The sequence below is a fragment of the Rousettus aegyptiacus genome, unplaced genomic scaffold (assembly GCF_014176215.1).
Source record: "Rousettus aegyptiacus isolate mRouAeg1 unplaced genomic scaffold, mRouAeg1.p scaffold_m13_p_2, whole genome shotgun sequence".
In the NCBI taxonomy this organism is placed as follows: Eukaryota; Metazoa; Chordata; class Mammalia; order Chiroptera; family Pteropodidae; genus Rousettus; species Rousettus aegyptiacus.
The window spans coordinates 120,281,673-120,306,753 of NW_023416295.1; the positions used below are offsets into that span (position 1 = coordinate 120,281,673).

Below are 25,081 nucleotides of genomic sequence, written 5' to 3' on the forward strand. Positions count from 1 at the left end.
GGACAGCACGAGGGGCACTGTTTCTGCTGACACATGTAGTTACTCTTCCAAAAAGAAGGCAAGTGAGGGGTCGTCATGGAGTATAGATGAGCGATACTCACAGGTCTGCCAGTACCCAGATAGCATCCACACTTGCAGACCATGCTGCTGAAAGCTTCCGTCATCATTGTACCTCCTCAGATTAAGGTGCTGCAAGTCAAGAAGATGCACTGGTGCTTGATTAAAATACAAATGTGCTTTTCAGGTTGAGGCCACCCAGCCACTTTATACATGAGCTAAAAAGAATCAGGCAAAAAAGAATGAGGTTTGTTTTGACTGAAGGGAGGTGACAAGGAAGCTCTAAGGCACAAGAATTCTAAGAACAGATTCCCAGTGGGGTGACACGTTGGGAGGTCCCAGGCACCCAGACATCTCAGTGGGGAGGAGTGTGCTAGAGACAGACTTCTCTGCTTTGGCTCACCCTCACCAGCAGGGAGGTTTGGGCTTCATGGGTGGCGGGGAAAGCAGCAGGGTAGAGATTTACTCCAGCACATTGTTGGCTCATATTTTGGCCACTCCATGAGCTACTAGCCTATATACTAACAATCCAAAGAAACACATTCGAGAACAAAGTATTCTGTTCTCAATAGTTACTTAATGGCATGCTTGCATTTAAAAACTATAAGGAACAAACGAAATGTCAAACTTGACACTGATGCACAGGAAGATGGAGACAAATTTTCACAATGTGATTGCTGTCTTGGATGATTTATAGGAAATCAATAAGAATAAATCAGTGCCTGAGTACCTCCAAAAGTTCACAAGAAGGAGCAAGGCAGGTCCCAAGTTGTATAACTCAGTGTTACACTCTACTTAATGACAGCTGAGCTGGAAATGAATAGATGCCCACCTTGATCCAAACTCACAAATCTCCATTGATAAGGAGTCAGTTCAAATCATAACCCTGTCTCTAATAATTATAATGGAAGCTCTTAATTCTTACGAATTTCCTATTTTGTGTAAGTGCAATAGCCACACCCGAGCATATGATCTATGTGAAGAGTGGAGGTTGCTATTTTGAACTGGATCAATGTAGTCGGGGCTGGTTTTGCAGTGCAATGAAAAGGATCAATGATCAAATCCTCTGCAGAAGTATCCCTACATTCAAGACCTCAGTGCTAGATCCTAGCAGCCCTTGGTGGAGAATATTCGTCCGTTCAATCACATTCATCCAAACTTTGTATCAAGAGTTTCTGTGTGGCCAAAATACATAGTGAGTCAGATATTTCATGGAAGCCAGATTTGATGGAGTTAGTAAAATAGGTTTCTTTTAACACAGATCTTGAGCTCATAACATCTTTTCAATCAGGTAGCTTTTTGTGGTCGCTGTAGTCTTTCACTCTGGGTTGAGAAGGGAAAATGGATTTTATTTGAATGGTTAATAATGAATCTGAAGAGCCTGTTTTGTAGTTTCTTTTCTTTTAAGCTGTGAATAATTTTGCAGGGTACGGAGCCAGCCTCATGCATGCCCTGAGGCCAGCAGGCAGCCGGCTCAGGCAGCACACGCCTTCACCTAAAAAGGCGGAGGAGCGGCAGGATCCACCTGAATCCAATTACATCTGGTGAACTCCGACATCTGAAACGTTTTAAGTTACACCAAGTTCATAGCCTTTGTTAACCTTTCATGTGTTGAATGTTCAAATAATGTTCATTACAGTTAAGAATACTGGCCTGAATTTTATTAGCTTCATTATAAATCACTGAGCTGATATTTACTCTTCCTTTTAAGTTTTCTAAGTACATCTATAGCATGATGGTATAGATTTTCTTGTTTCAGTGTTTTGGGACAGATTTTATATTATGGCAGTTGATCAGGTTAAAATTTCGTCCTTTCAGTGTGTAGTTGGCAAATAATTTCCAAAGTCACAGTGCATTCATGGTGTCGAGGGGTTAGGGTTATATTAGAGAAAGTAAATGGAACAAATATGCATACATTGCAAGGGTTTGGATGAAGCAGTTAATGGTGCTGAAGTTACAGCATTTCACATTTTGTCATGTATTTAGACATTTTCATGTTTTTTAAATTGCCCTTATTTTTAAACTTTCAATACAATATATTTTGACCTTACTATGATTCCAGAGAATTCACTATTAAAAGAAAAGAAATAACACTGTGGTAGTGGCATTTAAACAATATAATATATTGTAAACACAGTAAAATAGGGAATATAATGTATGAACTTTTGACATTGGCTTGAAGCAATATAATATATTGTAAACAAAACACAGCTCTTACATAATAAACAATTTATACTGTTTGTATGTATAAAATAAAGGTGCTGCTTTAGTTTTCAGAGTGTTGTATGGCGTGGTCTTTGCCTGTGCCATCTTATGGAAATAAAGTTGGTTGCGACTGAGCCATGGTTAAAACTGCCGCACCAGAAAAAAGAGAAGCTCCTCCATTCTCTGACCCTGTCCTAGCTTTCCAAACTCATCTCTCTCTCCCATCTCTCTGTCTCTGCTCTAGCCAAGCTACACAACACTCTGTTGCCACGGCCCGCAAGGCTAGTATTTATGTAAGCTCTTAGCTTAGTTGTCATTTCTTTCAAGAGGTCTTCTCTAAGTAGAATGTGTTAAATATTCTATTAGTGGAAGACTTTCTAATAGTGTCAGGATGTCACAAATAGAAAAGTGCTATCACTTATCCAAAATTTGTTGGTTCCTAAGAACATTATGTGTCATAATCCTATGCGACGGGTGTCATTTTGCCCTTTCGCAGGTAAGAAAACTGAGTCATGGAGACATCAAGCAGTTTATCCAAGATCACACATGATAGGGTATGGTTTCAAGATAGGAACAGATTTCAATCCATGCTGTCTGACTCTAAAAACTTAATGCTCTGCTATTCTTTCTCTTTCCTTTTTCTCAGCAAATACACTAGAAGGCAAAACTAGGTAGCAACTTTCCAACATATTTTATTCTCATTCTCCCAAGGGAATGTGGACTTTATTTCATAGATATTCCAAGGTCTACACGTTTTCTTATGCTAGAGAGTAGCAATGACCAGTTATGTGATCAAGGAAAGTGAAGTCTGTTACAGGAAGTGATCAAAGAAGAGGCTGGAAACAGAGTGAACAAATCTTGCGGTGCTAGACCACAGGAATCTTTCTAACTAGCCAGAGTCTGGAGTGTCAGCTTATGGTTGCACAAACTTGGCAAATTTGGTCAGGAGCCAGGGAGCTAACCCTGCAATCTTAATATGAGAACCAACTTAAGACTTTTAGGTAAAAATATAATTCCATGATAATGAGGATATAAGCGACAGAAAGTTAAATATGAGGATAAGATGATAATATAATAATAATAATAGCTAACCCTTATATAGTGCTTAGTTTATTCTAAGCACTTTACTTATATTAACTCATAGATAAATAATAGAATAGTGGGAAATTAGACTGAAAGCAGGGTAACAAACTGCAATGGTCTAGGTCAGTCATCTCCAAACCATTTTGATTGCATACCCCATTAGAAATATTTGAGAACATAGTCCTATGTATATATGACTTATTTATTTACATGCATAACTACCAATATATGCATTATAAAGGCAAGAAATGTTAAAAAGAAGAGATAAAAGTATAAATAGAAGCTCTAATATTTTCACTTACTCAAAAGATGGTTTTACATATGCACTGGAGTATATCCACTCCCTAACCCCCACCCTTCATTCCCCTCCAATCTCCCCACCCCCCCGTCCTCCCCCTTCCCCCACCATGGGAGACCTCAGGTAAAAGGGAGAGATAATAGGATCTGAAATGACTTTAGCATCAGAGAGGAGAGTTTGCACTCAAGAGAGATTTCAAATCTTAAGCAGGGGACTAGATGACTGATTGAATCTAGAAGTTAAAAAGAGGAATCTGGATACTGAGGCTAATGACTGAAGAGGAACAAGTGTGGGTGGGGGGACAGTTTCTAGAGATGGTGAGTTCGGTTTTGAAGACGTTGAGTTTAAAGTGTCTTTGGGACATCTTGGTGGAAAATGCCTCGTAGGCACCTGGAAATACAGTTAGGAGGGGAGGCTAATATTTTATTAAGAATTAGTTATAAATGAATAATACTAATTTTATGTTGAATTACTTTTTATAAAAAATATAAATATATATAATTGTTTCTGTGAGGTACAGTATAATTCACTTGTGTTTTGTTGTGTTTTTAGATTCCATATATAGTTAAAATCCCTTGCTGCCTACCTATGTATATGTTTATTTGTATAACAGTATGGCCTTTATTATTTGGCAAATTGATTGAACACTTCCTCCCTTCCCTTCCCCCTATAACCATATGTATTATGAGTTTTCATCCAAAATGTACCCTTTGGTTATTTTGTTATGCAGAATCATAAAAATAGAGGCCAGCTCTTAAAACAAAAGCCAATAATATGGGATATGAAATACTTATTACTCCTATGAAGTTATCAGAAAAGAGGAAGAGGAAGAAGCAGAGGAGGAATAAGAAGAGGAGGAGAATATATAAAATACCTCTAAACAGTAATTTAAAAGTTAAAATAGTGAGGAGTTAAGGTTAGTCTGAAATGTATAACATTGGACAAGAGAGGATGAGTAAGAAAAACGAGTCAAATGGAAATAAAGGTTAGATCATCAAATGGATCCAGGAGGGGACTCCCTGCACACTTGTGAGAAGCAGACTGTAAATTTAGCTCTAAGCTCTGCTCTAGTCATCTCGAACAGGAAACCAAGACTCGTTATGAGTCCCAAAGACCATAAACACAAAAACGAACTAGTTGCTCAGGAGAAGTTAAACTGTACAAGGAATTTATATTTGGGCTGGATCAAGACATGTAAGAAATGGAAAGCTACCTTTTGACATCCCTTCAAGTTGATATTCTTTAAAATATCTCCTCTACATTTATTTATAGAGGAACTGCACGAATAAGAGGTTAAAAACAACAAAGGGGGCTCACGGAGTTCCACTTCTTATCCACCGTCTCAAGCAATTTGTCTCTGACCCAAAAATTCTATGCCCTTCCCAGCAAGCAAAAGCTTTCTAGGTAAATCCTTCCAAGCTACTCAGAGGAAAGTTTATTGAGCATATTGTTATTTGAGCATGCTCCTTGAAATTAACACTTCCCCAAGTGACTTCTTGAAATATTCCCTTCAACCATATCAGTACTCCTTTTGAAAAATAGTTTTAGTAACTAAATTTTTTCCCATCAAATTCTATGTCCAGTAAGCCTTATGACACAATTTTAACTTGACACACGAGGCACAGCCACAGATGAGCTAGCCCTTACTCTGCTCCAACGGAGAGCAGAGAGCAATGTCTCCTGTAGGTTCTCATAAAGAGGTAACACACAATGCTCTCAATTACACAGAGTAATAACGAACAAGACTGTTTCTATATTCTTTAAGAAGGCACAAATCATCACAATAAAGCACAGTTTAATAAAAGCATTTCTACCAAAGTAGGGGAGGAGAAAGGGATACTGGGAGGTGAGCAATTTTTAAATGGGGTAAATGAGAAACATGGCCATTTCAGAAGAATTTCCTCAGGCAATAAAAAGGAAAGAAAAGGAAGGAAAACAAATGACTATCCAAAGACGGGAGTGTCGTCATCATAATTTTTAAGCAGTTTATGCAAGTGGTACAAATATAAAAATTTAATAAGTATATTGAATAAACATCCTCCATATGGCTCACTACAAAAAAAAAATAGAAACCATATTCAGGAAACTGACATCATAAAACAAAGTATTCAGGTGTTCAATAACAGTTTTTAAAATTCTAATGTGAACTCCATATGTAAATTGATTTTGCACCTGTTTACTGGTTTAGTGTCAATAAGAGTATAAAAATTACAAATGGAAACTAATTTTTATTAAGCATCGGCATTGTAGGATTTTTCCTTGATAACACATTTCTCCTCTTAATCACATTCAGTTTGCACAACTTTTAAATTACCTGGCATTTCTCAAAAGTCTAATATGACAAACAATGAGATGACAAATAATTCATAAAATCCACAGAGGGATCATTGAAAGTTGACTTACTGCAGGGTGAAAACCCAGCTTCTTACTCCAGTGGACATGACACCGGACAGTCCCGCCTGGAGCATGTCCCTGAGGTTGAATTGGAGGGCATGGCTGGCAGAGAAGAGCAGGAGGCAAGCAGGGAGCTATAATTCAGGAGAAGGATCAGCTACATAATTCGAGGGGCCCAGAACAAAGTGAAAGATGGTGAGGCAAAATATTAAAGATGGTGATGGCAAAATATTAAACCAACTCCTTCTTAGTGTGAGTCCCTGTGCAACTGCATAGTTAACACATCCATGAAGCTGGCCTTGTCCAGGAGCAAGTTCTTGGGTCCATGCACAAGATTAGGTAAAAACATCTGCTTCTGCTTAGGCACTGGCCAAATGAGCTCTTCCTTGCCTTTCCGGGACCTTTCAGTTCTAGCCTCATGGCTGACTGTAAGAACCCAAGTCTTGAGAATGGAAGACTCATTACTCATCAAATCAGCTAAACCAGTGACCATTTACTGAATTTCTCTTGTCTTAATATTGCAAACACAAAAATAGGAAAGAAAGTAGAGGGCAAGTTAAGGGAACAAAATTTATTGCCCTATGCTTCAATCCAGTCAGGTTCTTTGAACCTCAGTTCCTGCTTAAGAAAGAAAGAATTTGTAACTTTAAGTTTATAGCTCACAAGGGAAAGATATTTTTTTCAGAATTCTGTGAACAATCCGTTTTAACCGAAAAGATAATCTTGGGTTATTCCAACTTATAACTGCTGTTTTTTATTAGAAGACAGAAAGGCAGAAACCTGGCTGGAGTTGGGATCTTAAACCTTGTGACAAAAATTAAGTTCATCTCCACCCATGGAAGCTTGATTTAATGAAGAGACTTATGACACTCTCCAGAAACCCCAAAGACAAATGTCTCCAAAGCCCAAATGAGTCTTGCCTCACTTCAAGGAAACACCCAAAACTAAAAAGCAAATCTGTGATTATTTTCCTACTTCGTAAAGATGAATATTTGCTCAGAGTTTGCATTTGAGCCTACAATACAACACACTTTGGGAAGGAGCAAATGCTGCCTGGGCAGAAGCAAGCCAGCCACAGGCACCTAGTCCCTTGGGCACGTTGTTGAATAGTGAATCCTTGGCTTGTGTAATAAGAGCTAAACTCCAAGTACCCGACTGGACTGGAGTTTGAAAGCTGCTTTGCTTTTCAGTCATTTGCATAGTCTGCCCTGGCTTGTTTATTTGGATTACGTACTACCTTGCTTTTAAACCAAAACCAGACCGAGAAGGCAGCTTCAGAGTAACAAGCCGAGGTGAGCCTCAAGGCTGCAGCCATCCTGGCTCCACATTTAAGCCATCCTTGAAATGATGATGTGAACACAGGTTATTCCATGACAACTTGTCTCGATCTAAATGAGTAAAAACATACTAAAGGAAATTACTAGAGCGGTTGCAACTTTAGAAGAAAAAAATGACCTTTGAAACAGACCATCAGGTTGAAATTGAAGCAAGTTGCAACTTCCCTGGCTTTGCCAAGTGTCCACGCTTTTACATGTGTGCCAACCCAAAATTAACATCTTATGGAGGTGCATTATTGAGAGTCCTAGCAGAATGAAGTAATAGGAGAACCAATAAGGTGGCTTTCCAGTAATGAACATTATTAGCCCAACACAGAAGTAGCATTCCAAAGTTTTTAAAGAAAGTTTCTGTGGAAAATTTGATTCACAGCATCTCTGTGAGGAGGTTATTAATTCAAAGGAGACATTGAGGCTAGGGTTTGCTAAAGATCACAAAACAATTTAGAAGTAATAATAACCCTGGTGTGGGGATTCCACAATGGTGTCCCGGAGAACATTAGTGGCTCAAGATGTTAACAGGCATTATATAAAAACAGGATTTGAGGGTCAAACAAGTCTAAGAGGTGGGAAGTTACACTAAATTAGGGAGCTGTCTTTCCAGTAGCACCACTCAGAGCCTTTACTACTGCATGTCGTACATCTCAAAGAGGGCATTAATATGCAGCATTGCCCAAGTTGACTTGATCAAAGAGAACTTTTTTTCCCCTCAATCATTCCCAGAAATAAAATTCCACACAGCACATTTTGGGGAGCACAGATTGAAGTTTCTGAAGGTGGGTCTCTACTACATCCATTTTTTCTTCAGAATTTTTAATGTTATCCTATCTGTTCAAAGCTAATTCAAGGAAAACTAAAACTTGTAACTTGTGCAACACAGAACTTCTAGTTTAAATCACAATCAGTTGGTTTTAGGTAATTTGTCTATTTTTCTCCTATGTATTAATATTGTCCAAAACATTTCTGAAAAGATGAGTTTCCATGTATTTAGAGATCAACCAGGAACTCTAACCTAACCTCAGCTTCACTACCACACTTCGGGGTATGCATAAATGAAGAAATTTTACTTGTAATAAGTAAAAAAGAATAAACCCGTATCTCAAAAGTTTGAAACCTTCCAACTCAATAGGAAACAGAATGGAGATGGACAAGATATTCTCTTGTTCTGTCATAAATCTGTGTCTTAGACTCAAAATAGATGCTTACTGGATTGGTTCATTTAAAAAACTAATAATTATATTCCCTTTTTCTAAAATTCAAGACTCATGTAATCACTAGCTATCTCCTCTGGGATTCTGAAATCCAACAGAAAAATATCACTTACTGAACAAATGCTATTGGGTCCTTCAGGAAACAACCCCTGTGAGGGAAGGCTCACACCTTGCTCCATCCAACTGGTACTTTTGCATATAAATGTGGTTTTTTTTGTTTTTTTTGTTTGTTTGTTTTTGTTTTTTCATGAACCAAAATACCACTGTCTACTTAAGAGACAAAGAAATGGCCTTGGAGAGAAACTCTAAAAATTGTTCTTTTATACAACTATTAGTGATTTTTTCTTTTTTTAAATCTCTGGAAGATCCTAGGACAGACTTTAGAAATTGGATATCTACTACTGTCAAATTGCAGTCTAACAGGATTACAGGTTAGTCTTGGGTCTCAAGTTACAAGTTATAAAGATGTGAAGACCATCATTTGGAGAAACACAGTTTGTAACATATACTCTAACAACCTCTTTGAGGTCTCAAAATATGAAGGTAACTACTTCGCAATGTGCAGAGACTGGTCCACACAAAACAGTACCCAATAAATGTTTGTGGTAATGGTGGTTATCACTCTTTAAATACGAAGAAAAAGAAAAGATAAATAATCAATAACCATTTGAAAGGAAATTCGACCTCACTAGTTAGCACTCAGATCAATGCAAATTTAAACCAAAATGGGATATCATTTTTCAGTCACTCCAGCACAGTACCAAGCATTAGAAAAAATGTGAAGCAATGGACATGTCCATCCACTGGTAGTGGAGATATAAATTGATACAACTGAGTTGGAAAGGAGTTTCACATTATCTTGCAAGGCTGAGCATACACATCCTCTATGACCCAGCAATTTCATCCCTAGGTATATACTCTAAAAAATTTTGCATATAATGCCTCAGGAATCATAAGCAAGAATGTTTACAGCCATGTTGTTTATAATACCAAAGAGTCAGAAACAACCCAATTGTTTATCTACAAGATACTGGATAAATAAATAATGGTATATACATACAAGAGAATACTATACGGTAATAAAAACTAATGAACTACCGCTGTAGAAATCAAATATAGTGAATTTTAGAAATACAATGTTGAAGTGCAAGAAGCTACAAACAATATGACTTTATTGTCAAATGGACAAAATTAAATAATATACCATTTGGGGACACAAAAAGGCAATGGTTTCTTTGTGAAGATGGTGAGGAATGAGACTGGGAGGCACGCATCAAGGTTTTAGAACAATCGATGATATCCTATTTTTGAGCTGGGTGGTAGGTTCAAGAGTGTTTAGTTTATTTCTCTAAATAGATTCTCTTGCATGCACAGATTACTTCTAATAAAAATGAAAATAAATCATAATATTTAAAACAGAAAAATCAATAAGGAATATGATCAGGTGGTCTCCAAAAGAAGAGATGTCAATGAATAATATACCGATTTTTAAATCTTCAGATTTACTAGCAATCAAATAGTTGTAAAATTTTTTATTGTAAATTTTTAAAATGAGTAACATTTTAATCAGATTGGCAAAGAATTTTTTTAAGTAGTACTTAATGCTATGTTAATGCAATGAGATGGACATAGTTACACTCTGCAGCTAAAAGTGTAAATCAGAACTTTCTAAAAAGCTATTTAATGATACATATCAAAAAGCCTTAACATTTGTTCCTTTGACTCAGCATCAAAAAATCACAAAAGATTTAGTCAAAGGTTTAGATTCAATAGGGCATTGTGCACAATAGCCCAAAATGCAAAACATTTATCCATTTGATGAATATTTGTTGAGCACCTACTATGTACCACACATAGTGTTTGGGGTATTTGCAATACATTGGTGGACAAAATTAACAAAAATCTCTACCCTGGTGGAATTTAAATTATAGAGAGAAGAATAGATAATAAACAGCAAACTTACTAAATAACTAAAGTAAAATAATAGTACATGACAAAATAATAAGTGCTGTGAAAAGAAAAGAAAAGAAAAGAAAAGAAAAGAAAAGAAAAGAAAAGAAAAGAAAAGAAAAGAAAAGAAAAAAGAAAAGAAAAGAAAAGAAAAAAAGCAGAGGAATATAAGGGAGATCAGGAGTGGCTGGAGGGGAGAAGCAGTTTGCTTCATTAAGAAGATAACTCACAAACAAGGATTTGAAGGAAGTGAGATATCCAGGTAGCAGGTCCTTGGGCATTCCAGGCAGAAGGAACAGTTCATTCAAAGGCCCAGGGGCACAAGATTGTTAATTAGCCAAACAGTGGAAGGTCCAGAATATCTGAAGTGGCCTGAGCAGGAAAAGGAGTAGGAGATGAAGCCAGAGACTAGGAGGTAGGTAAAAAGGGCCTCAAAAAACTTAAGCTTTTACTCTTAGCAAAAACAGGGAACACTTGCAGCATTTGGAGCAGACAGCCTTGATGTGACATATTTTTAAACTTTCCAAATGTTCGAATAATAGAAAAATAACTAAATAAATGACAATAAATCCTGTGTGTTTTCAATAGCAGAAGCTTAGAAAACATTTAGTGAATAAAGAAGTATAATAGAATATTATACAACTTTTAAAAGTTATAATTTCAAAGAATATTCAGTGACAAGGAAAAATGCTTATCCTGCATAGTAAATGAAAAATCTGATTTAAAAAAGTATATGTAAATTATGGCTCCAATTTTGGATATATAGCTAAATAGACAGAAACAGAAAAAAATAGATTAAAAACTATAGTGAAATACCATCAAATACAAAATAGTTTTAAGTAGTGATTTATAGGTGTTTTTATAGTGTTTGTTATACTTTTGAATTTTCTATAATGTTAACGTATTACTTTTATAATCAGAACAATAAATGCAATTTTTTAAAGTTCTACCATAACCACATGGTATTCTTTATGACTTCTATGTGATGGGCAGAAAATATGTCCATTGATCAAAATTATTAGTTATTTTCTGAGTTTCCTGGAAAATAGAAGGTATTTGATATTCATTGGCTGAATTTCGCAGCAGGCAGCCTGCAGTTCATCAATGTGGCTGTCACCAGAGGTTCAATAAATTCATTGGAATCACTACAGAAGAATTTCTAGTGGAATCATGGAAACAATTTGGCTAGTAAAAAACAAATGATTAAAAAGTCATTACATGATCTACAGAGGCAGGAGAAGAATCGCCTAATTTAACCATGAAAGTCACTACAAAAGACCAAAATAATTACAGTGTAAATGGATACCCAAAATAAGGGAATCATTTGATTTTAATGATACCTTGAGAGAAAATTATGGGCAAGGTGAGTTTGCCAGAACCATGTAAAACAGGTCATTAACACCCTCATTGGACTTAATTCACTGCTCATTTGAATCTGAGGCATCCCTTCTGGGAGTACCTTCCGGTTAATGTCATTCTGGTGTCTGACTGATGTCTTCAAATGCCTGAGTCTCACTCAAGGCATGCAGAGGACAGGTTTCCCATGAGACGCCATCTCCTTTTAAGTTCCTACAAGGCTAAATTTGTAGCAAGATTTCAGCCTTCTGTAGCCAAGAACATGTTGAAACACCAGGGGGAAAAAAAATGTGGTAATTTGGTCCATGAGACATATGGAGCGATAAACAAAAAAGAATCTTAAAGAAAACCAAAAGTGGGATTCCCACAAAACATGTGAAAAGCTTCAGAAGCTTGCTTTCTCTCCCTAACGGGAAGGTTCCGTGTCCACTAGTTCCTGAGTTGCTGGAGGGTGCTCTTGTATAACTAAATCTTCAAATCCGAAGTGTCTTATCTAGCAAAGGTGGCTGCAGAATGAAATTGTTGCTCATTTATATAATCATGTAACATATTCGCTGAGTTTCTACCACTTGCCAGGTTTACAGATGAATGAGTCCCTGCATTAAGAAGCGAATTGTTTAGGAGAGAAAGCAGATAATTCGTTAGGCTTCTGTGGGGCAGAGGGTGCTGTGGGAACACAGTGAAGAGGTGTGGCTAGGGGAGACAGAGATGGGTAAGTTTCCTTCTACAGGAAATGCCTCGAATTGATTCCTAGGTGGAAAAGGGGGCGATGGGAAGGTTTCTATAGTGTCTGACAAAACAGTCCACAAATAACCCCGATACTGCTGAGTTTAATTCTTACTGCTGTTGTTTTATTTTTAGGAAAATAGTTTTCCCCTGTAATTATAAATGCAATGCATGCTAAACACAAAGTTCTTATATTTCACTAGTTTGAGACTATAAATCTTACACTCCAAAGGTCTCGATCTGGGGTTTTAGCCTGCAAGTAGGATCATATCACAATTTTTTTTTCAGCCTGAATTCTTATAGGTGAGATTAATTGAAACAGAAAGCGGCAAGCTTTTATATTAAATTCCCTCTTTTGAATAAAAAGGCAATAAAGTCTCCTCCTGCAGAGATTAGAGGTGAGCTTTTGGAGCTACCTGATCATATTACTAATGGAGATCCAGGAATTTTAAGTCTTTCCTTGATCACCACTTTCCTTATTGCAGAATTTTCATACACATAGGAAATAAGAGACAAACTGAAATAAAATCTCAGTTTATTGACATCCATGCAAATCCCAATACCCCAGTATAGGGCTTGTGTGGAAGTTTAAATAGGATTTCTTGTTTTCTTTCTCCATTTCCTCCAAAATACAAATAATGCTCAAGTATGATTTCCAGGAGAAAGAAGCTGAGACAGAGAGTGAAGGAGAGAAACAGATAAAAAGTGTAAATTCTGCAAAACAACTGTCATCTAGTTTACCCATTAGCTTTTTGTTAAAAAAAAAAAAAAAAAAAGGTAGTTGGGTGTCACGAACAATCTCACAAATTTAAAGACTTATCCAATAGAATTTCTGGTGGATGCCCACCTGGTGCATGACCAGCTTTCCCTCACACAATGACTAAGGGACCCAGGCTCCTCTCATCTTCTATCTGTGCCTCTAGAATTATATGACTAATTCTCTATAACTGGATAAGCTCTGTATTACTAATCCAGGGTGACGAACTCAGCGTCGTTCAGAGGTGGGATGATGCATAGCAATGCTTAAGTGAAGTCTAGAAAAAATGGCTGGGAATCCCATTTTTATTTAAGTCTAGGCTTAAAGGAAAAGAAACTAATAAGCACTAATGAGGTCGCTACTCTTACCTTATAATTCTACCTGTTTTATCATGATTGTTAGTATTCATTACTAGATATCTTATTATCTAATTTCTGAAGCTTTTAAAAATAAGATTTATATTACCAGTTATTTTAAATGCAGGGAAGAATGCAGAAAATAGAAGGATCCTCTGGCTTACCAGAACAAGCCTCCAAGAGAATTTTCGGCATGAAAGACCTCTGGAAGAAATGTTTTGGTAACAGCATTGTAAATGATGCTTTGTCTAGTATCCTGGATTAAGTATCTCAAATAGGAAAAGAGGCCCAAAGACTGGCTTTAAACTCCTGGGAGTGCCTTGAAGTGGGTAGGGTCTTTCTGAGATGGAAAAATATCCAAAGACCCAGGGAGAACCAGGGGTGATAATGTGGGTGTGAAGGGAAGGCAGTGCCTCTGGAATGCCCTCCAGGCCGGCCCCAGAGGTTAATGAAAGTAAAATCCCACACCCTTCCTCACCCACCCCTCTCCGCAGCAACAAGTACACAGGTTCTTGGGTGTGACCAGGATCCCTTTGGGGGAAGGAAGGGTGGCAATTTAGGTTCCAGTGATTCTCCTGATTGGGAGCTACAAATTAAAGGCAGTCTTCCGCTGTTGCTAAAATTGTTACCACATCTTCAATCTTATGGATTAGCCTAGGATTACCTGAAATTGTAATAAGACTTACATGGAAAACACTTTTCTGAAAACAAGAATACAAAGAATCAGATATTTCTCCTTACCAGGATATCTCTGAAAAGATATCTCTTTCTCAGTTGTAAATCAAAAGATATGGATGGACCATCTAAAGAGAATATCATAAACTCTTAAAACAATTACGTTGAACACATTTTTCTAAGCCAAAATTTAAGAAAAAACTCTTCTTTCCCCTATTTCTCTTCCTCTTCCTTCCTTCCTTCCTTCCTTCCTTCCTTCCTTCCTTCCTTCCTTCCTTCCTTCCTTCCTTCCTTCCTTCTTTTTTTTTTCCCCCGAATAATTCAGTCCTAAAGCCATTAGGTGGGACAGACCAAGGTGGGCTTCCACACTGGAGATAGGAGAGGGAAGGGAGCTGTAGGATCCAGAGCTGAGTGCCAGAGTCCAGGTGAGAAGAGAAGGGGTCCACACATGGAGAGACAGCTACACTGGGGTGTCAGAGCCCAGATGGGGTGAGGAGGGATCCACATATAGGGACACTTCCACACAGAGTGTCAGAGCCCTGAAGGTTGAGCTGCACAAGTGGCCAGAGACAGAGCAGGTGAGGAGGACACCACCAGGAGGTGGTCAGTGTAAGGAAATGTCACACAGAGGGGCGGCCCAGTGGAGGGTGAGGGAGCCCCGCAGGATGTGAGGGTGTGAAAGCTGACCACACACAGGAAGCGGCAGCAGTGGAGAAGGGAGATCAGTTATGTTCAAGAATATAGGTCAATCAGCAAATATATTAAGGATAATAGGAACCAACCATGTCCCTCATTGTCAGAAAAGGAAGCTACAAATATAAGCCCTGTGATTTTGGTGTTAGAGTAAAATTAGAGGTATGGATGTGAACTCATAGTTTTTCATATACAAAGCTAGTTATAGAATTAAAGGTGCGTGCGTGTGTGTGTGTGTGTGTGTGTGTGTGTGTGTGTGTGTGTGTGTGTATTCCTCCTTGGAGAAATGGTTCATTCTCTGGTTGGAGTAGGGAAAGCACAAGATGAGCCCGGAGTATCTTAAACCAGGAAACAAAGAAATACTCAAAGAATGACGAAGATGTGTCAAAAGGACACAGAAGCCAACTTAAAGGAGGTCTACTGACCAAACTGAGAGACGATTAAATTGGAGCACATAAAGAAATAATGACAGTAATGCATGATAGCCCATTAAATAAATAGGAAGGAAACCATAAATCCATACAGAATTAATAAATGAATAAATTGAAAGTTTGATGATGAATGGCATATTTACATAATTTCATATTATCTTCCCCCAAAATACCTATAATTATAAGTAACATTACAGTAGAGAAACCAGGCACACACTACCTTAATCAAGTAATCAAAGTGAAAATTACCAGTCATTGCACAAATTAAAGTCCTGTGTATCTGATAGGATGCAATGAGAGAAATATAGCCTCACTTCCATGGTTTTGCTACTAAAAATGAATAACCAAAATCTAATCATGAGGGAAAAAAAGCAGAGAAACCCAAATTCAGGGACGGCCTACTTAATAATTGGCTTGTAATCTTTTAAAGGTGAAGGTCGCGAAAGTCAAGGAATAACTGAACTGCTGCCGACTGAAGGAAACCGAAAGACATGATAACTAATTGCAATGCATGACTGTGAACTGGATCTTATCACCATAAACAGCATTATTGACACAGTTGGTGAAACTATAATGGAAATCGAAGTTTAGATGGCAGTGGCGCTTCTCAGTTGATTTCCTAAATCAGACGGTTGTAAAGTCCTTGATGTGTGTAATACACACTAAAATATTCAGGGATGAGGGACATCAGGTGGGCAAACTTACTCTCAAATTGTTTAGACAAAATGTTTTTATACCACCGTTGCCACATTTCTGTAAGTTTGTGATTCTTTAAAAGAAATTTTTAATATATATTTTTTTTACCAGGACAAACACGTCCTGCAGTATCAATGGAAAACCTGACAGCAAGGCTGTCCTGGAAATGTCAGGGTGTCTGGCTGTGCTCGTCACTGTTGGTAAGACAGGGGCTCTGGGGCAGTTCTTTTGGCTCTTTCAAGAGCAGCTGGCCTTTGCACCTGTTTGGTTTTCTCTCCATCATGAGTTCTTGTCCCAGATGATTCACATTTGTTATTAACATGGTTTCCCAGGCTTGAAAATCCATCCTATACTTAAGAGAACTTAGAACACAAAAGGCCGGGCCCCTGTGCATTGCATTTCCTTGCCAGAGGAGCGTTGAGATGGTGCCAGCAACTGACATCTGTAGACTGTGTGGGTGCAGTGGCTCACTTCTGAAGGCGACAAATGCTTGGTGCTGGGAAATCAGCGGAAAGTCATTCCTTCCTTTTTCCATTGAACAAATATTTACGAAGTACTTATTATGAGCCAGACATTGCCCTCAAAGCAGGGGATGGAGCTGTGAATAAAAACACAATCCCTCTCCTCAAGGAAAGCACAACCTGTGGCACTTTTTAAGACAACATTTTTTAGTCGAACTGTAACATACACAACAAAGCACACAAGTCATAATTGCACTGCTCAGTGAACTTTCCCAAATCAAACACACCTGTGTAACCAGAACCCAAATCAAGAAAGGGAATATTACCATATTACCAGCACCTAGAATTTATGTTTTTCTTTATAATCACTCCCACTCCTCCCCGACTGCCTGACTGGTTTTCACCAGAAGCACTTCACTTTTATAGGAGATTTAAGGAAGGAAAATAAAGTACTACTAGTCCTTCTAAAATACAACTTCTCCTGGAGGACCAGGATCACACAGCGCTAACACCGTATCTCTGTACGGTGACCTGATTCTGCTTTTCCCTAGTGCTGGAGTTGCTGATTAATGGGTGACAGTTTGAGCCTTGCCTGGTACAAACCTAAACAATAATGCCCATATGAAAGGTTTGAGCAGGGCGGCTGAATTCAGTTGCCAGCAGGGGGCCCCCATGGAAATCCAGCCTGGTCTTTTTTGTTAGACCAGATGCAACATGGCGGGTTGCTGTGCTCATTCATCTCACACAAAGGCCTTGTGGCAACCCTGAGTGTGTAAGTTGTTTGGATTGGGAAAGTGAGTGGAGAAGTGTAGCGAGCTTTATCCATGGATCCAATGGCAATTTGAAGGCTTGTGTGAGGCTTAGTTGTCCCAAAAGGTTCTTTATCAGCAGGCTTAAAGGAAGGTTCCTCAATTTCCCCTGGTGGTGCTGCTTTCTTGAGTCCTCTTGCTTCTGTGACAGCCAGTCCCCCTTCCGTCTCAGAGGATGTTAAACTCAAGTGCCCTGTTATTTGTGTAGCATTAAGTCCCATAGAGCTCAAGAGGAAGTAGGTATATATTTGCAGTGAGGTCAGTTAAAGCATCTTTAGTTTTCTGTTTTGTTTTGTTTTTTAGAACATTTGAGTAATCAGAGGGCAGGTAAACCCAGAATTGTTGGTCTCTCTCACCCTGAGGGCTGTCCAGGGCTGCTCATTCCTCATGGTGGTTGTAGTTTCTTCCCTCCATAATCCTTTCCTCTATCTTCTTTCTTTTCCTCTCATTTTGGCCAGACCTTCCTTTTCACTTTTATCATCCTTTTCTTTCTTTCTTTTTCCTTCCGCCCTACTATTGCTTTTAAGGATTCTACTTGGGTCTCATCACTTGTAATTTCACGAAGAACAAAAAGAAAGGAAGAAGACTTTGCCTCAGAAGGGTGACGAGAAGGGGAAGAATACTCATGTAGATGGTAATGTATGTCACATTCATTTAACAAATAAAAACTAGAGACACATATTGCTATTGCAAGGAAAGAACATTTCTCGTCTACCCTCTTATGGTCTCCAGCTGCGTCTAAGAATTAGACTGACATAAGAGAGATTAACGAGGGGGGAAACATACAAGTTTTAACTATTGTTTTTTTTATATGTACATTGGAGCCCTCACAAGGAAAATGAAGACCCGAAGAAGCAGCTAGAGTCAAACATTTATACATTAAATTGGACAAGGAGTAGTAAATTGTGAGAATGTGACAAGGCAAAGGGACTTGGGCTAGGGTAGTAAGGGATAAGTGACTAGAAAGATTTACTTTAACAAGGTTTGCTTGCTCAAATTTCTCTCGCCCTCAACTCCTCATCCCTGGTGATAAGAATGTTTCTTTTCTCCTGGTACATGGAGGACATCTTCCATATGCGAGTTTCAAATCCTGCTTTCAGAAAGAAAAAGGAAGTTCAGGGGGCCCTTCTTGCATCTGCTGTTTTTCAAATGCTTTTAACTCAAAATGATTAATATGCCAGAGCACCATATTTTGGGGTGGTGTATTCTGAAATCTTTCACTATGTAGGAAATATTTTATATGAAGTTTTTCTTTTAAAGAGAATGTTGAGGACATGGGCAGAAGGGATGACTAAGAGTTATGTCTATAGGGAGGAATAAGATACCTTTAAAGCTATAGAATATTATATTGAGGGCATTTCCAGAATTTAGAGGGTTTTGAAACATCATCCGACCCAATATCTTCATTTTACAGATTAGAAGGCAGTTCCAGAGACGCTATCTGATTTGCCTAATCAGATTTGCACTAGTACTCAGTGGTGGGAACCCACATCTGCAGCCTCCCAGTACAGTGCTCTTTTCCTCGTGATTGTTCTCGTAAATTGGAAAAACAAACAAACCAACTTCATCCTAGGTGTCCTGCTTGAGTGGCAAGTTCCAGCAAGTTGAGAAATTAAGAATTACAGTATTGTTTGCAAAAGCGCCCATCAGAACTTATTCCAGGCTTCAGAAGCACAATACAAAGGAATATTCTCCATTATACCTTAAATTATAGGCAGCAAATTTAGTGAGGTTTCCCTAACTTACTTGTTTTGGAAGTGTTGAAACTTTTCTGAGGAGTTCAATCTTTTCGTCTTCCTGTGGTTTGTTTGAAATTCATTACCCTCTTTCATTCCCTGTGATCCCTTTCTCTCTCTCCCCCTTCTCAACCCTTCCACCCCACCCCAGTCCCATGTCAAGTCTGAAGGATCTTAAAGGGAAATCTCACAGTCACTAAGGACTTATCATCACCAAGATTGATCCCATATGGTGTCAGATGAAGAGTGAGGCTACAGCTCTTGTGTACTCCACAGGGACAATGTGGGAGGGAACACAACTCGTTTTGCTCTTCATTCCCCATTCCTGAGATGAGCTCAGCCTGCTAGAAACAAGAATTTCTACTCCCCTGGCTTCAACAGAGCTTCCAGCCATGCTTTTCCCATTTCTTCAACTCCGTTTCAAGAGCAACAGAATTCAAGAGCAACAGGTTTGAAAGGCTTACAAATATATACATATATATATTTCATCTGATCCCATGCCTACAGTATTAATGCATCAATCTACCTTTGAGTTCTTGCCTATTCTTACTAATTCAATTGTTCCTTTTCTGTCTATAAATTATATCTGGATTGTTTTTTCTTTCCTCTAGTTTGTTTAGTTTCCAGGATGGAAGAAATCTCATCTAAGCTCTAATTACAACTCCAGCACTAACCTGCCATTTGTTGCCAAGATATTTGAAGAGTTATCTCACTGAGATCTCCTTGAAGCTGGTTTCTCAGAATGTTAGTGGAGATTTCCAGAAGCTTCTTCCATTAGCTATGCATTGATCTGGAATCTGAATGTTTCCCCCAAGGTGATGTGCTCTGATGGAGGCAGGAAGGCACAAGAGTCAGTAAGCACAGCAAATTCTGGGCTAAAATGGCATACACTCGTCGTCCCCTTCAAGATTATCCCTATGGCATTGGTTCTTGAGACATCTTGTCCTCGGCTACAAAATGGCAACTATTAATAATGTTTTGAGCTTACTTCTTTCAAAGAAAGAAGTCACTTACTGTTTGGTTCCTTCCCGTGGTCTTTGTTTGGTCGCCTATGTTTGGAGAAGCCAGGAAAGGCTGCCTGAAGAAGGAAGATTTGTCTGGCTCCCCTAATTGCTTGCCCAGTTACCCTAGCATCACAGCTCATGCCAACAGCCACACTATTGAAGAGACAGCCAGAAATGGACATGAAAGGGAAAGGACACATAAAAGCAATTCTGCTCTAGTAAACTGCTTCATAGCATTCAAGGGAAGGGAAAGACAAACAACTCAAAATACAACCCTAAAATGTGCTCATCAAGAAACAAACTGCCCACTGGGGGCCTTTGCAACTTTGTTCTGATGCAAAGTTCAGTGTTACACTGAAGTACTGAGTTACGGAAAGCCAGGCAGTGACGGAGCAGAACAGGCACTCTCACCCTGTAGAGTGCTGCTCTGAAAAAGATTCACCACGTAGATGATGGACTTGCCACATGTCGAAGATTTACTTTAATTTCATGAATTCTTTCCCTTTTTTCTCCACATATACACACAAAAATTTGTAGTTGTGGCGATGGGAAAATGTCTGTAACAATTTTAACATATGTGAGATTACCCGAGAGGTGTATCATATTTAGACGGTTTCAGAATTTCATTAATCCACCTTCCAGGAATGTGATATTTTACAGATTGTACTTGTATACCCTACAAAGACAGAGCTAATTCTTAGCAGACACTGAAGAACGAGCCCTCATTTTGCAACATGCTTCTCACATTTCTCTAGTTGTTCAAACACAGAAAAGTAACTTATTGGATGCTCAACTCCTGGCTTCATATCCAGATCCCCTTCAGAAATCAGCTATCCAGATTCTCTTCAGAAAACAAGTAATTTCTGCTTCAATAAAATTTACATAGGATGTGATTCAGGGCCAAACATTATAACTGACTGGACAAGAGCGGCACCTGTTAATTTCTCTTTGTTAGAATTGCTATACAAACTTCAATTTCCAAGATATAAACTATATATCACTGAGTTGAATTGTCTCTGCTAGACAGACCAGGCAAATTCCAGCAATGGATTTCCAGGGATGACCAATTACAACTGTCCTTTACCTAAATATTAAGTAAGAATGCCACTCTTTTTTAGATAAAAACAACTGTTACCCATGAGCCTCCGTGCTTTTGAGCTAAATGCCATTGTTAACCTGCGGACTTTTTTTTAAAACTGGAATATGATCTCTGAGTGTCTTATTTAATCAAGACACAACTTCAAATGAGTATCTTTTAGCTCCGACCTGACTCATTGAGGCTCTGCCAACAAAACAAGCATAGATTTAAATATAAACTGGAAATGTTTCACCATAATTCAGGACTAAGTGCCACCACTGTCCAAAATTTAGAGATATGGAGAACTGCAAACAAAATTTAGCCCATCGCCTTTTACTAGATGCCCAAATAATCCCCCAAAAAGTTTTTAAAATTTAAAAAGAAAAAGAATCAGAAATTATTAAGTACTTCCAGTGCCAGCAAAACAGTCTTAAGCACACCTTGACTAAAGGAGCTAAAAATTTGATGGTAAAACAAACTATATAAATTCCATGATCCTGACCCATTTGCATAAGTCCTCTTACTGCAATCACTACTGTTCCTCTTCTCTGTCTCACTTGGCTGCAGGAGTGCTGGTCTCCTTGCTGTGCGCCAGTCACACTACCTCTGTAGGTTAATTGCTATTCCCCCTGCCCAGGACACTCATCCCCATATGTCCAAATGGCCAGCTCAAGCACCTCCTTCAACCCTTGGCTCAACCTCACCTTCCGGATGTGGCTGACCTTGACCACTCTAGTTAAAACTGCAACTTTCCCTCCAGCCCCACACTCCCCCTCTCACTTCCCTGGCCCTTCTTTTTCTTCTTCAGTAACATTTATGATCTTCTAATATACTATATCATTTACTTGTTTTCTATGTCTACTAGTTCTCCTTCCACCCCACCCCTCCCACTAGAATATAAATTTCACAAAGATGAAATGTTTGGACCACTGGTATAACTAGTGTGTATAGAATAGTCCCCAGTACGTTGTAGGTGTCCTTTAAATATTTGTTGAATGTATAAGCAAATGGCCCAAGGAAGCAGAAGGCGATATCGAAGATAATCATAGAGGAAGGAATAATATCTCTCTCAACCAATAAAAAGTATGAGTTCCTCCCTTGCTGGGGAAAGCTTTTGAGGAAAAAAAAGGCAGCAAGGCAAAGAAGTCAAACTGGAGGGCACTGGCTCTCAGGGCTGAAACCCCCTGGGCAAAAAAGGACTGGTGTGTGGGGCAGGGGGTGCTGGCTATAGGGTTTTAACAGTCTTTTTAAAGATTTTGAACCATGCACCTCTACTTGCAATGAAATATGACAGATCTGATTCTACAGGAGAATTTAGCAGAAGGAATAAGCTTCCTTTTAAATGGCATCCCCAATGATCCTTCGACAAAATCTACCAGTTTGCAACTTTTGTTTCCACATACAGAGGACTTCTGCCCAATATTTAAATAGAAGTTTTCAGTCAAGGATCCTCAATTACGTAAGGAAAGTCTTTTGTGTGAAAGCCAGAGACTAAAAGAAGAAAACAGGGGGAAAGGGTGGTGGGGGGAAGACAGACAAAACAGAGGCAATAAAAATAGAAAAACAAAACTTAAAAAAAGAAACTGAGATGAGAAGATATTGTGCCCTTGAAACAAGGTAGGGATAGAAGAAAGGAGGAGGGGAGGGGAGAAGGAAGGAAGGGGAGGAGGAAGGAAGGTAGGAAGGTAGGAAGGAAGGAAGAAAGGAAGGAAGGAAGGAAGGAAGGAAGGAAGGAAGGAAGGAAGGAAGGAAGGAAGGAAGGAAGGAAAAAGAAGAAAGTTTTTATCTAAGATACTGAGACTTAGAAGGCAAAATGTCATCACCTGCAAACAACCAAAACCACATCCCACAAACTTGAATACACACACACACATACACACATAGACAAATGGAATATTACTCAGCTATAAATAGAAATGAAATTTCGCTATTTGGACAACATGGATGGACCTAGAGGGCATATGCTTAGTGAAATAAGTCATATAGAAAAAGACAAATACCATGTGATTTCATATATGTGTGAAATATAAAAAAGCAAAACAAACGAACAAATAGAACAAAACAGAAATAGATTCATAGATATAGAAAACAAACTGATGATCGTCACAGGGGAGGATGGAGGGGAGAAAGGGCAAAAAAAGAGAAATGAGAGGTATAAACTTCCAGTTATAAAATAAATAAGTCACAAGGATGTAACGTACAGCACATAGAATATAGTCAATAATATAATAAATATATGGTAACAAATGGTTACTAAGCTTATCGTGGTGATCATAAGGTATATAAATGTCTAATTACTATGTACACCTGAAACTAATATAATGTATGTCAAATATACTTTAATAAAGATAAATAAATAGTTTAAAATAAAAAATTTTTAAGAGACTCATTAGTATGCACAGTTAACATATTATTATTATTATTATTATTATTATTATTTTAATTCCTTCCCCCCAACTTCCACCCCTGACCTATGGATGTTGCTGTCTCCCCTTAAGAACTGGACCTCTGAAGGTGGAGCATCTTCTCCCACACACTCACAGGGTGTCCCAGGGGCCTGTCACACTCAGGGGAGCCTGGCGTACTGGGGTATGGGCCGCAGCTCTACTGGGGCTCGAACCCAGGACCTTCTGTGTGTAAAGCAGACATGCTAACCACTACTCTATGGAACCACTCTAACCTACATTATTTTTAAAGAGCTGTAAGATTAAAGAAAAATTAACAAAAAGTAGTCCATCTATTAAACAATAAGTTGAGAAAGAAATATGTAGCCTTTGGCGACATGGAAATCAATGACAATCTTCATGAGAGCAGCTTTAGCTGATTGGTGGAACTGGAAGGCAAACTGAAGTAAACTGAAAGAATGTTAAGCAGGAACAGCATGCCTAAAGGCTTCAAACCTCCAATGGGTGGTATGTTCAGGAGCAAGGAGACTAGTTTGACAGGATGTTGTGTTGATGAGGTCTTTTGCTTGTTTATTTTTGGGGGCGTGTGTGTGTGTGTGTGTGTGTGTGTGTGTGTGTGTGTATGTGTGTGTGTTGGTTGTGTGGATTTTTTGAGGAGGGCGGTGGGCCTTAAAGTCACCATCTGGTCGAATAGTAACAGGAAGTTACGTTAAGGTTTGTCCACTGAGAAACTGAGTATGGCCTCTATTTAATGAGTGTCCTATCCCTGTTTCCTGAAAAATTTACTGGAAAAGTTTAGCATCACGGAAATCTGTTTTGAAGCTCCACCATGGGAACCAAGGTGGAATTTGTAGAGCCAACTATTCTCTGTATCTGTAAACCACTGACAAAAGTCACTTGACCTTGGGGCATGGGGAAGCTTTGATTTTCTCATCTGAACAAGGCCATCAATACAGGCCCTTTCAGTTCTTTTATTAAATTTACTGAGTTAAAAGTTTCTGGTTGGTGGTTGTCCAGAGCCAGATATGAGTTGGCAAGCTGCATCTTTCATGTCTAATCTTTTATTTCCCCAAAGATACCAATGAAATTAAATACCTGGAAGTGCAGGGAGGTTCTTTCCCTTCACTGAGTTATCCTCTTCTTTTGTCTAACCTATGCTTCTTTTTTAATGTAGGCTGGTCAGAGCACAATCACTTTTATGTGAACCAAGGTACTTGTGGCGTGAACCTAAGAAGAGACGCCCCAAATATGTTCTTTTTAGGGAAATATAAAAATAAACAAACACTGAATCAGCAATGATAAAATTAAGCAAGCTGAATGTCAGCGCTTTTTTCTAAGCCATACTGGATTCTTCTAAGTGCTCATT

The 25,081-nt window shown here is 38.6% G+C and overlaps 1 protein-coding gene across 1 annotated transcript in view; it reads left to right on the forward strand.

Annotated features, from left to right (window-relative positions):
* WIF1 (WNT inhibitory factor 1) overlaps positions 1-2,333 on the forward strand; it is a 59,892-nt gene extending 57,559 nt beyond the window's left edge. Inside the window, exon 10 of the mRNA XM_016139911.2 lies at positions 1,484-2,333. Within this exon, the coding sequence (XP_015995397.1) occupies positions 1,484-1,605 (122 nt within the window). The 3' untranslated portion in view covers positions 1,606-2,333. The remainder of the gene's footprint in view (positions 1-1,483) is intronic.
* The last annotated feature ends 22,748 nt before the right edge of the window (positions 2,334-25,081 follow it).